Raw genomic sequence first — 12,718 nt, 5'->3', positions numbered from 1 at the left:
TCTGTCGTTCCCTTCCCGGGTCTGGCAAAAGCGAGGGTTCAGGCAACCGACAGCTGCTTCATCTTGTTTGGAAATTACTGTTAAATTAACTAAATCGGGCTGTTCCGCCAAGCAATAGTTACTGCGCTACTACAGTATCGTTAAAGACGGTATCAGCTAAGGCGTCGTCCTAGTTTGGCCCCCAGTGATGCAATCACAGGACGTTTTTAGGCATTTCCACAAGATCTTTCTTTTTAAAAAAACAGATTTATTCCAGCGGATGGCTGTACAGCGATCACTACGCTTCCGTCCGCCTTTCCGCGCAGATTTTATTCACAGTGCGTACTCTCTGATGGCCAGGAGTGTGATCTTCGAAGCATTTTTACCGGGTTTTCAAACGTCTTTGCGCTGGGAACCGAAGAAGCACCGTGTGGAGAAGGGAGGTTTTGGCAGCAGGCGCGCGCGGGGCCCGATGACCCCTGGGCTTCGTACCGACGACTCCCCAGCGTGCCATTTCCTGTATCCTGACCCAAAACATCCTCTTTCGTCTCCATTGCGCGAGCTAGCATGTAACTAACCTTTCTTTGATGAGCCAGAGCCTCCTCTTTGTCATTTACCTGGGCGTTTATTTAAAAGAGAAAGAAAAGGAACTAGTTTATAAGCTAAGAACAAGGCAGTCTGTGTAAACCGACCGTTGTATTTGCTCCCCCGAGGACTCACGATGAACAGTTTAGCGAAATACTAACCAAATCTATTAACATCTTCAGGATTTCGTGAGGGTTTTCTAGCTCTTCAACCTTCCTGCAGTCCACACCTGAGGAGAGCAGGCTGGACAGTTTTTGCCCCAGGCTGTTCTGGTTCCCTTGTGACTTGACGCGCCCTGGGGAAAGCAACAGCACATGAACTGTGGACCTCAGGAAGAGAAAAACTACTTTGGGATAAAATGGGCATGCCTAAAACTGGATTCTGAACGATCTCCTCTGAAAGGGCAATGCAAGCTACAGCTTCTCCCACTGTACGTAACACAGCAGATGACTTGCGTGCAGCACCACCCCTCGCGTCACTTAAAGGCTAAATAGACCTTTCATCGTACGTATAGGCAAACTGAAAATAGAATTCTATTCGCTGTATGGAAAATACACTTTAACACTCTAGTTAAACAATAATTTGTGACAATTTAAACAGTAGGTAGCCTGAAAAAGAAGGTTTTTTGACACAAGCTGTTTAAAAATTTCTAAGATTTCTAAAAAGATTAAAATACATTAAAATTATGAAACATATGTATCAGGATATAGAGCTGGGAAACAATGACATAGGTATAGGGGAAGCAGGTATTCAAGATGTATGCTGTTTTAGTATTACACCCTGAGGCTGCTCAAGGAGTCCAGAAGACCCACCAAACTTCTAAGCCTAGCACCTCCAGGACAATGGCTAACACAAACATATCCTGAAGTGCCGTTCCTAAATTCTGCTATGGTTTTGTCCATGACATAAGCACTTAAATATTTCCCCTTATCCTTTTTCTTAAAGAAGAAAAGGATAATAAGAATTCTTCCTCTTTTACAGAGTGCTTTGTAACTCACAGATGACCGTGTGAAGCATAGGAAAAGTAATAAATACTGATGTAGATACACATACATAATAAAAAAACTGTATTGTATTTAGTATTTCAGTGAAAGCTCAGTATATATTTTTTGCATTTCTCCTCCTTCCCTAACTCTTATATAGAGATCACTTGAAAAAAACCCAGCACATTAAATTGCTGATAGTATCTAAAATGGCCAGGCTAAACTTGCCAGATATTAGCTTTTTTGTGCTGTTTTCATCATAAATATCTTTAATATCCAGAATGTTATTGTCATCCTGGGTAACAGCTTATTTATTCTAGCATATTTTTACTGAGATAACACAGTTCATGAACGCGTAATAAAAAAAAGGTTACATTAAAAGCCTAAATTGGTAGCTCCAATGACCTACAGTAGTATTTAAATAGTCCACTTATACCCAGACACCCTACATTATACGTGCGAAACTTATGGTAGAAATTCTTCAGCTGCGTGACACACTATTTAACGTATTTACAGTTTTGACACAACTTTGTTCCTTTTTTCTCGACTCTTCAGAAACCTCAGTCAGCAATTAAACCACAACCATACATTTAATACAGTAAGAAAGCCTGCCCGTGCCACTTGTCAGCTCATTTCTTTTCCATTCAACCATTACAGATATATAGCACGCCCAGTTACCATCATCTTTCAGACGTTTCCAGTTTAGAAATTTCGTTTGCTTCTTAATCTTTATCACTTCTGCAAGCCTCAGGGCTTGGTCCTTCCTCTGCATTAGCTGCTGCTCAAATGCAATTCTGAAAGCATCTGCCATTACATAAGCTTCATCTTTACTCTTCTTCAGATTTTCAATCTGGTTTTAATTCAGAGAAAATTTAAAGTATATTAAGCAATTCGGAAGCAGTAGGAGATTTAAGATGTACATTAAAAGACAGACTGAAGCCATTAACACAGACAACTTTTAAATAAATGTTATCAAGGAAGTAGTAGAAACCAAACGAAGTGCTTTCTTGCCACGTTAATACATTTTGAAATGTGTATTGAAGTCTTTACCCTTCCTCTTCTACGCATGCACACACCACCACTCATCTACACAGACAAACTGCCAGCAGTGCCTATTTATCTCTGCGGATGCAGAAGAGCTTGAGGAGGGCATTAACGTCACATGCCGCTTGGGCCAGGAGCCAAAGGAGCAACAGAGCGGTATCCCTGTCAGGAGTAATAACTTTGGTACAAAAGGGACATGACAGTACTTCTTTTCAAAACCCGTAAGTCAGCTGGAACTTCTGCAGTGGGACGAGGAGGATGGTTACCACATTTGTAGAGTCAAATACAAATTAGAATAGAAGTTCTAAAACCATAGAATCTCACTAAATTAAAAACCTTAAAAGCTTGGAAATCACGTTATCGATTTAAGCGTGATGTAAATACAGAGTTTTCAGCAAGATCAGCTTCCTGACCTAGCTGGGTGAGCAGGCTTGTGAGCGCTGACGTCAATGCAAGGGAGGGGTGGAATGCGCTGCCAGGAAGGCAGTAAAAAGGGTCAGTGGTAGTCCACACTCACAGTGTGTATACGTTTATAGAGTGCGTACACTTAAGAGTGTTTTTTCCTTTTTTTTTAGATTTAAAAATATGAGTGGAAGGAAGAAGAATGAGAATTTCTTTTACTAGTAAAGCTGATTGGTATCAGAATTACAGTTTGATATCAGCGAAAGTTAGGGCATTATGCGCATTGCAAACAAACATTACATTATTTCTGAGATGCATTCTTGTTTAAAGACTTTGTGTACGCTGCAGTAGAGTGTTTCTGGCTTTATTTGGTTTTGAGCGCAAACACTCCTCTGCGTATGTATTTAAGCCAAGCAGCATTACCTCTTGCTTGAGATGAAGAAGTTGCTTTCGAGTTACAGCTGCCATTTTAGCACAGGGACAAGGTTGCCCTCCAGAAGTACTGCAGGTGCAGGCTCCAAGAACTGCCAGCTTAAAATCCAAAACAAACCACCAGTTAAAAATCTATCTGCACACACAATGCAACACAAGAGACACCGGATGACTAGCAAAAAAAACATCCTGAAACTACAAAGGGAGTGTAAGGGTCAGGGAAAACAAGCTACAAGAGATTTAGGCATGATTTCTCTTGACTCACAACCGCACGTGTGAGATGTATTTTTCTGCAAGATAACCTGAAGGCAAAAATTGTTGGCCTGTGTATGCTACTCCCTGCAGACCTCATGAGAAATTTTTTTTACTCAGTAACGTAAAGCAGTAGGCATAGGAGTTAAGAATTAAGGTATTAGGAAGAAAAAATAAGCATGCTGGCTTGTGAAAGATAGCCTAATGCTCCTTTTGTCTACTTTTTCTTTGCCAGATAGGAATCATGAAGCATCACAAATTAGAAAACTGATTAACAGGCATGCAAGGGCATATTGTCATTAGCTAAAAATGGGTCCAAAGAAATAGTCAAATAATCAGTAAGTGAAATGTATCTATATACTTTGAATATAAGCATGTCTTTGAACCAGGCATTTTGAAAAACATGTAAGTCATACTTACTTCAAGACCTGTAAAATCTGTAATGTCACTTTTATTCAAGGACATGTTCTCCTGAACAACCTTCTGTTGTTTCACATCTAGCATTGCAAGAAATTCCAAGCACTGCTGATTCAGGACTATGATATAAAACAAGAAAAGTGATTAAAAGGCCTGCTGCTCTGATGTCTTAATTTCTGGGTTTAACTACACCCAAATTAAGCAGTTCTGTAGTTTAAGCATCAGTTTGAGAATGTGATGAGACTATGTAGATCTAGAAACTCAGATCCCAGTTGTCTTTTCTTCTGTGTTTTCCTAGAGGTAATGACCCATTTACAGAGCTACCATCTCATATATTACTCTGCCTCAGCCCTAAGGGCTGATCTCTTTGTATACTTACAACTAAGGCAGCTGCTCTTTTAGAATAGCACAGTATTGGGAAAATAATGATGTATGTCAGTTATTTTAAAGCTTTTTGGAAACCAAAAATATGGGGAAGGGGCTTGAGCCATCTGATCCAGGCAGACGCCTGCACAACCTGCAGTTTGAAAACCTCCACTATAAAGCCGACACGCTGAATAACTGCAAGTTTGTGCTGTGGGAATCTTTAAGCGGGTGTGCTAAAAGGGAACGTCTCCGGCGCAGACTGTCATTGTAGCAGGAGCACCCGGTGGCTCCCCTGGCTGCTGTTGCCTCCTTCCAGGACACGACTGGGAGCACAGTCCCAGTTGTTGCCCTCCACACCCAGGGTGTCACCACGCCAGTGAGATAAGATAGGTATACTTCTTTCACACCTGGTCTACTCTTTAAGCTATGCACACCTGACTTTTCCTATAATTTCATGGGTTTATTTCAGTTCAAGTGACAATGTGAGAAGAAAAACAAACACAACTTGTCTGTTTAAAGAGGGTTTCTGCATATCCACTAATATCAGCTGCCAGTAACAAGAGACTTATCCCGACAGAAAGCTTCCTCCATAGCTAAATCCTGAATTACTCCTGAGAAACAGTATGTGAAGAGGAATAGCTGTTGGTGGCTTACTTGCATTTTCAGCTTTAAGAGTTTTAACTTCTTCTGTTCTCAGTTTCAGTGCTTCCTTAAGAGCTGCATTTTCACAATATATCCTGCAGAAGTTAAGAAAAAGGCTGCATTATCTTTTAAAAAAATATTTTAGAATGGGCACTCAAATGAAAAAAAAAATTAGCCTGTTAAAACACCTTCTCTAATATTTCTGCAAATTAAAATTAGGATTACTGACAAGGTTGAAGAAAAAAATCAAAACTGAAAAGAGTTGAGTATTCAGTTTGACAAGAGATTATCTATGCAGCATTATACAAGCAGTTTTCTTACCTGTAGATTTTTTTAATGGAAAATACTGTAAAATTTTTCCGTAACAACATCTGTACCAATAGTACGTAGTGTGTTGTTAGATCCAAATCTGCTAGCCAGGGGCCAATAAGCAACCTAAAGCTGCTCCTGAGTAACTCTCTGACGAAAGTTCTGTGTCTAGGCTTGGCCTGACTGGCACAGAATCAAGGCTAAGAAAGCAGGTAACGCCAGGCTGGCTTCTGTGGAGTCACTCCTCCTTATTCAGGCTGCAGGCGGCTCTGCAGGGAGCAAAACCAAGACCCTCTGCACTCACACAGAGGTTCCTCTGCAACCCAGATAGCATGTGCTGTTCCAACAGGCTCACCCTGTTCATGAAACCACACCCTCACACAACCAATTTAAATGCGTCCAAGTATGTCCAAGTGAATGTTAACAAAGAAAAAAAAAAAAATCATTGACGTCTAAGTAGATGGTGCCAACAGCTTCAGAGTTTAACAAGAGGTGAGTTTAAGTACTACATTACCATTAGAAACTCAAAGAAATTTGTAATTGTGAACCTCTGGAACACTTGCTAGAAATCTTTTACTTCCTTGAAAGAACAAAATTGTTACTGGACCTGTGACAACGTGGCTCTGGTCTGGATTTTTAGAAAGTAAACTTCCTGTATTCTTAATACTGTTCTCAAGAACAGCTGTACTTTCAAGTGTTGCAACCTGAGACATACAATATGCATTTATAATGCATTTTTCCCTGCAGTATTTAAGTATTTCCTTCTTGAATAGAAAAGTGGCAATCTGAAGTTCTAAATGTTAAAGCAGTACAATTTTTTTGGTGCATCTCTTCAGCTGTCAGTAAATGCAGCATACTGTAAATTCATGGTTTTGTTTAAAACTGAACAGTAACCTGAATTATTTCACTTGAATAAACAACAGGAAATACACACTATTCTCATCCTGCTGTCTCAGATACCACAAAACCTTTTTGCAAAGCAGACTGAGCTCCTGGCTTGCAGTTTTCTGAAGCCACGTCTCTACCTTTCAATAGTTAACAGTAGCTTTGTTGCTCCGAACGACCCGGCTACATCCTACTCTCTTAAGTCAGGCAAGTCAAAGGGTTTTTCAAGAGGTATCCCTTAACAAGTGTAACTAAGTTAACCGGTGAACAAGATACAATATCTTAACAAAACTCTTCTTACAAATGAATAGTTTGTAAACTTTTGGCTTATTCTTTGAGTCAAAGTTTGAAAATTTTAAATAAAAATCTCTGCTGAAATAATTGTAAATCTGATGGGTAGACATCAGAGATATCATTTCTACATGTAAATAAGTGAGCCTTCTGGTCACATTTTTAAAAGTCTGTTAATGCATTATTAGTTTAGTGCCTCTGGCATCTTCTGCTTGCCTAACCACACCTGCTGTCCGTCCAGAGTAACTCTTATTTAAACACAGAACCAGTTGATCAGCCTTTCTCAAAAGCATTCCATTTTATCTGTACGTATGCTCATACCTACAATGCAAGAAAATAAAGCAATGATTAACCAGGAAATGATATTTCCACATGCATGCACATACCATTACTTTCTTTTTTTCCACATTTAAAGGAAAAAAGGACAGTCTGGCTCCAGCTGGCTAACATCATAATGTAATAGGATAAAAATGAAAACTCAGCCTAGCAAAGCTAGCCTATATACATGCTAAAGAATTGAGACTTAGTAATTTTAGTAGTTTTAATTGAAAAATACAGATGTTACTAGCATGAAAATTAAATAAATCTTCCCAAACCTGGAAGGGAATCAGGAAAACACAAAACCCCCAGAAAACCTGATGAAGCAAACTTGGAACACAAGAAAGATGACATATAGCATTGAATGCAATTAACCCCCCCCCCCCAAATACACAGTGTAAGTCAAATACCTGTCATATCTTTCTGTCCATGTGTCTTCTATGTTTTTAAGTCTATCCTGATCAAATTCAATTTCCCATTGCAAAATATTTATTTCCTGTGGAAACAAAACAACCTGCAGCAGTTCATTACAAGCCTCCCATTGAAAGGAAGAAGAGGAACTGCTGGTGCTGAGTTTGGCACTGGCAGAGACTGAGGTGTCCAGTGATGATGACTATCTATGATACTGTTAAAAATATATCCGGTGCCAGACACTGAAAAGTTTCTGCATCACTGATCTACGGATTCCAGACCGTGTTGCGTGAACTAATGCTGGTACATGGCTTATGACAAAAACAAACCCATGCTGTCACATTTCCCTGTCCCCTTACTGTTCTGTGGAAAGGTCACAGAGGAAGAGAAACAAAGCATAAAACTCAGTTTAACGAGGTAGCTCAATGCCACCTTCCTTCTCCTCCCCATCTTCCCTATGAAAACTGGGCACCCATTTCTTAGACTCGTTGGGAAGTTCCAGCTTAATAAGTAAGAAATAGTGCAACTCACTATCAATGACTGTGAAACTTACAACGAAGACCAGCTGAAAGTACAGAGAGAACTCTAGTACCTTTCAGGTATTGTTTGTACACACTATTGCATGAAAACATTTAGACCAAAAGAGTGATACATTAACATTTTCCCTTTCTACTAAAAAGGAATAAGAATACTTAAAAAAAACCCTGGAACTAATGGCAGATTTGTACTGATTTAAATAAACAGTCTGATAACCCTTTATTAATAGCAATGGACTTCGATGTTCTTGCACAGGTGTGAAGGAAACATGCGCCCTTACCTTTTCTAAAGTTCTCTTTTCTTCCTCGGTTTTTTGAAGCATTGCTTTTGTATGACTAGTAGCTTTATTAAATACTGCCTGCAAAAAAAAGCATAACTGTCAAATACTGTAATTAAGTTTACTTAATTTGGCTTTAGCCAAATTTTCAGTTTTACATGAAGAGAAGTTCACGTTCTTAGTTAAACAGGAGTGTGCAGAATTACAAACACTGGCAACTTGCTTGTAAGTCCCAATGGGTTCCAACTTCAAGTCACTAAATAGCTATGTTGCATAACAAACTTGCTTTTCAATTCCATAACCTTTTCTATTGGAAAATGTAGCGTCATTTAAAATGAGATCACGTCTTCTTTAGGGCTTGTCCACAAAATCAGCTCTCAAAAAAACTGGTTACAACGTACTTTGATCCAGGTGTAACTTACTAAGAATGTCTGAGGGTAGAAACTGTGGAACTATAAATGCGTTATGCAAGTAGGCTAACAAACAGGAACCGATTTCAACATAATTCATTGTGATAGCGAAAAAAAATATTACAAACTGTGAACAAAAGACTGACCTCACATTTAACGCACACTGTCCTCTAAGACAACAGATGGAGTAATCAACTGAAAATATCCGTGCTTTGCAGCAGAATTGCAAGCACTGGCAAAATCTGTAATTTAAGGGACTGGAAAGAAGGCCTTATTCTTTAAGTTAAATAGCTAAATCTTTAAGGATCCTCAAAGATAAAATTAGGAGAATTTGCTACAGCAGTAAAGTCTTCTAAAATAACCACAATGGTTCCATGCAGCAAAGGTAATAAATCGCAGAAGCTGAGTCTGTAGATACCTGCAGACTCAATGCTTTAAATTATAGCCCTGGGAAGAACTTAAGGTTTGGGGGGTTTTGATGAGGAGTGCCAGGAAGATTTCTTCTGTTTTCTTTCCTTTACCACTAAGTACCTAAACGGTTTGTGAACAACTCCTACCATGCTCTGCAGAATTCTTAGGGCTTCATCTTTTCCTTCAAGCTGTCTTTGTGATGCTTCAAGCTCAGCTTTCAAAATTTCAACTTCCTGAAGCAAAATAAAACAGGTACACTGAGTAAAAGCCAAGGTAATGCTGTTAAAACTCGACTGTAACAGCAATGTAAATTTGCCCTCTTCAAAAAACAAATATGATTCTTTTCTGACTAATAGCTTGCCTGCAATGAAGAATTGCTAACAGTGCATGTTAGCACAAAATCCTTAAAGAATACTACTTGTAACTGTTATTCTTTCTGTTCTCTTCCAGTGTATCTGGAAAATAAACCACTAAATACTGCAGTTATTCCTTGCTAAAGAAGTTGTATACACCAACACAGGTCTGGAGCTTTAAAATAAGTAAGCAAAACAGAATAGGAGATATACATGCATGCAAATACATGCAGCAGATACAAAACATAGTAAATATTACAAATATATACTAACACATAAATGCTACATTAATATAATGTACTATATATTATACAAAATATCCATACTCTATAGCGCAGATATCATGTTAGGATTGTTAGATCAAAACCACTACTTGTCCAGAACAAAACAACAACAACAACAAAACAGATTCCTGCTCCAGGTACATGCCAATCACGTCTTTATGCAATATTGCCCCCCTCAGAAGAAAGCAGTTTTTCAATTTCCAAGTGTTAAAAGAAAATCTACTGCTTTGTATACTTATCTTTCCTTAACCCCTATGTCAGTCACTCAGTTGTTCACTTGCAGTCATACAAAACTTTTTTCATAGTTGTTCCAGTTCTATCACTTCAGCGATTGATACTGAAATTGTATCTGGGAGCAGTGGCAATTTATCAGTTCTGTCTAACTGAAAATGAGTAAGATTCCTTGACATTTTAACTTGCTGCGCACTGAAGGTTCTTCATGCTAAGACAGCTTGAAAATGACCTACCACGGGCCATCCTGAGGTTAAAAAACACAGTGCAGATGAAGTGTGTATTTTCACAGCTGAGATCACCCTACTCTTTCTGCCGGGACTGATGCCAGCGCATCACACATTTAACCACAGTGAAATTAAAATGTCGGAGTTAACTACCTTTCAACAAAAATGCAGTAAAAACCCAAAGTCTATTCTGTTTACACTGCAGTTTTTCAGGCCCAAAGCTTAATAAAAAAAAGAAAACCTGCTAGAAAAGGAGTACAAACCTTTTAATATTCTCTACATCTTTAAAAATACTTCTCCCTGCCGCTCCCCTCCCCCAAATAAAAAAAAAATCCAGAGTATAAACTGCATTTCACACTGTGATTTCCTGGCATAAAATTTAAAGAGGCTTCCAACTAGCACTCTACTTTCAAGAACCTGAATCCATCCAAGATTCTGGACATGCTGAGACCTTCAGCTAAACTAACACTGTGCTTTAGTCTGCTGTATTAAAAGGACATGCAGATTTCAAGAGCAGCACACTCGGCACAGTTACTAACCTCTAGAGCTTCCCGAAGTTGTTGCTTTAGTTCTTCGTTTGACACGTCAGTGTTAGATTCTGTAAGATTGATAGGAGATGCTAAATGATGAGATACTGAAATGTTTACAAAAGAAAACATGAGAATTTGCTTTACCCTGAAAACAGGTAACATGCGGAGGTGATTTTTCACCTTTGTGTTTTTTTTCTTCTGGAGCTAATACACAGATGTAAGAAATACAGAAATACTAAGCTCAAACACATTGTTTCACACTTAACGAAGTGAAATGGGAAAAAAAGATCAGTTGTAGAGAGACCTAAAATAAGGACAATTATTTTAGAATTGCCTTTAAAAAATAAAAACCACAACAAAATTGCCATTTTTATTCAAAAAATAATTTCATTTTTTAGATTCTTTTTAGATTGTAACTTTTCAAGAACCAAACTCAACACAACAGCAGCTGGCACTATTTAGAAGTAGGGGCAATTTTCAAGAGACGAAGATCAAGTACGGTGGTGGAGTATCCCACAAGATCCAATGCTCCTCTAAACAAGTGGTTACTACTGGTACCTTTTTTCTTAAACTGCGCATCGCAGAGATATGTTAAGATGCAGCCTCCTACTAAATCAAAGTCAGGTTCACGTGGACTTTAGTCATGCTTTCATGGATATTGCTGTGTGAAAGACCTAGATCTAAGACAAGCATCACACACAGACTGTCGGAAGGACAGTGAAACCAATCGGAATTACGCTGCTCTTGTAACATCTCTCCGACGCTGCTGAAACCAATGAAGAATAACTACATGGCTTAGCTTACTGCAGTGTGTGGAGAGGATAGTGGAGACTTGTTCTAAAGGAGAGAAATAAGCAAGTTATATGGAAATACTTCAGACAAAATACTTAAAATGGCTAAAAATGTAAGGCAAAGCAGCTGAAGTGTAATGAGCAGCACTGCCTTTATTTGATTTTATTCACAGCAGTGTTGTCTTCACAAGACAGTGAATGCCAACACTGGGAGGACGGAGATGTGCCAGTTCTAAAAACAACTTCTTAATCTCAGAAGTATGCCAATTCACAAGTTCCAACTAAATAGCAAACAGGATTTTGACTATTTAGCCATAAGCTTTAGATACAATCTCTAGGAAGACACACTTCAACAAACCAGGAATCCAAGCAATTCCATTCAATTTCATATATGTATTCAGAGAAAAACAATGCTGTCCTCCACCGCAGGATGCTCTTTGCTAAATGTCACTTTCAAAGGCAAAACTAAACACTTAAAAAATGGTCATTCTGCACTACGAAGGGCCACAGCCTCCTTCACTGAAAAGCAATTCTGCTGTTAATGTTTCGGGAGGAAGACCTAGGAACAGAGGCCGCTCTGCGGCCTCAACGGCACTGGGCATCTCCTCTTGCGACACGCGCAGCAGACTTACAGGCTGCTCCAGCCAGCCTGCGGGGCCGCGCTGGATCCCGGCAGGCATGCGGTGCACACGCGCTTCTTGGAATCCTTCAGGGGTTTCCAAGAGGTTTGGCAAATGGCTTGAATTAAACTTGATGACACCTTGTGAAGCGGCTGAAATGCTCAGTTTTGCTAACAGAGGTTTTTCTCATGGCGAATAATTAACTTCCAAATTACTCTTACCACAGCTGTTTTGTCTGGTTGACCTAGTAACAGGACTTTTGGATGGTCCGTCGTAAAAACTGTTTCGTTCTGATCTGGGAAGAGCTGCAGCATCACTTTCTTCCACTCTCTTTGCTGATAAGAGAGAATTACAAACCTTTCCAGATCCTTTCCTAGATCTCAATGAATAGGAGTTCTGTAAATTTTCCCCTTCATAAACACCCCCCGGTCTTCTCCCAAGTCCGTTTCCCAAGTCTCCACATGTCATGTCATCCTCTTCCGCTTCCTCCATCTTCTCCTCCTGGGTTTGGTTGGTTTGGTTTGGGGTTTTTTTTTCGCCCCGATTGAGGGGCGCTTCACTTACTGGCAGCGTGAACAAGTGCCTCCCGCAAAACAAGTACTTTATCTAGGAAAACAGAAAAAAAACCCTCCGTAATTAAAGCCGCAAAACAACATCAAGTGAAAAACCTGAAGCTGCTGGTGCCTGCCCGCCTCCCGCAGGGGTTCGGGCTGCCAGAAAACGCCGCTCCC

The 12,718-nt window shown here is 39.5% G+C and overlaps 1 protein-coding gene across 1 annotated transcript; it reads right to left on the bottom strand.

The window, feature by feature from the left end:
- Positions 1-308: 308 nt before the first annotated feature.
- Positions 309-12,479, bottom strand: CCDC125 (coiled-coil domain containing 125). The gene is made up of 11 exons (XM_009331782.1): positions 12,209-12,479; positions 10,586-10,644; positions 9,098-9,184; positions 8,134-8,211; positions 7,316-7,401; positions 5,115-5,197; positions 4,098-4,213; positions 3,417-3,524; positions 2,226-2,397; positions 726-859; positions 309-596 (listed from the first exon to the last, which is right to left on the bottom strand). The coding sequence occupies exons 1-11, from the start codon at positions 12,477-12,479 to the stop codon at positions 309-311; spliced, it is 1,482 nt and encodes a 493-aa protein (XP_009330057.1).
- Positions 12,480-12,718: the final 239 nt, after the last annotated feature.

The sequence above is a fragment of the Pygoscelis adeliae genome, unplaced genomic scaffold (assembly GCF_000699105.1).
Source record: "Pygoscelis adeliae isolate BGI_AS28 unplaced genomic scaffold, ASM69910v1 Scaffold19, whole genome shotgun sequence".
In the NCBI taxonomy this organism is placed as follows: Eukaryota; Metazoa; Chordata; class Aves; order Sphenisciformes; family Spheniscidae; genus Pygoscelis; species Pygoscelis adeliae.
This window is presented reverse-complemented; position numbering and strand designations above follow the sequence as displayed.

Excerpts from the sequence above, each read along its gene's own strand:
- CCDC125 (XM_009331782.1), bottom strand. The coding sequence starts at position 12,479 with ATGGAGGAAGCGGAAGAGGATGACATGACATGTGGAGACTTGGGAAAC. Across the intron at positions 8,212-9,097 it reads TAAGAATTCTGCAGAGCATG|GCAGTATTTAATAAAGCTAC; the intron begins GTAGGAGTTGTT and ends TTTTTTTTGCAG. Across the intron at positions 2,398-3,416 it reads TTCTTCATCTCAAGCAAGAG|ATTGAAAATCTGAAGAAGAG; the intron begins GTAATGCTGCTT and ends AATTAAAACCAG.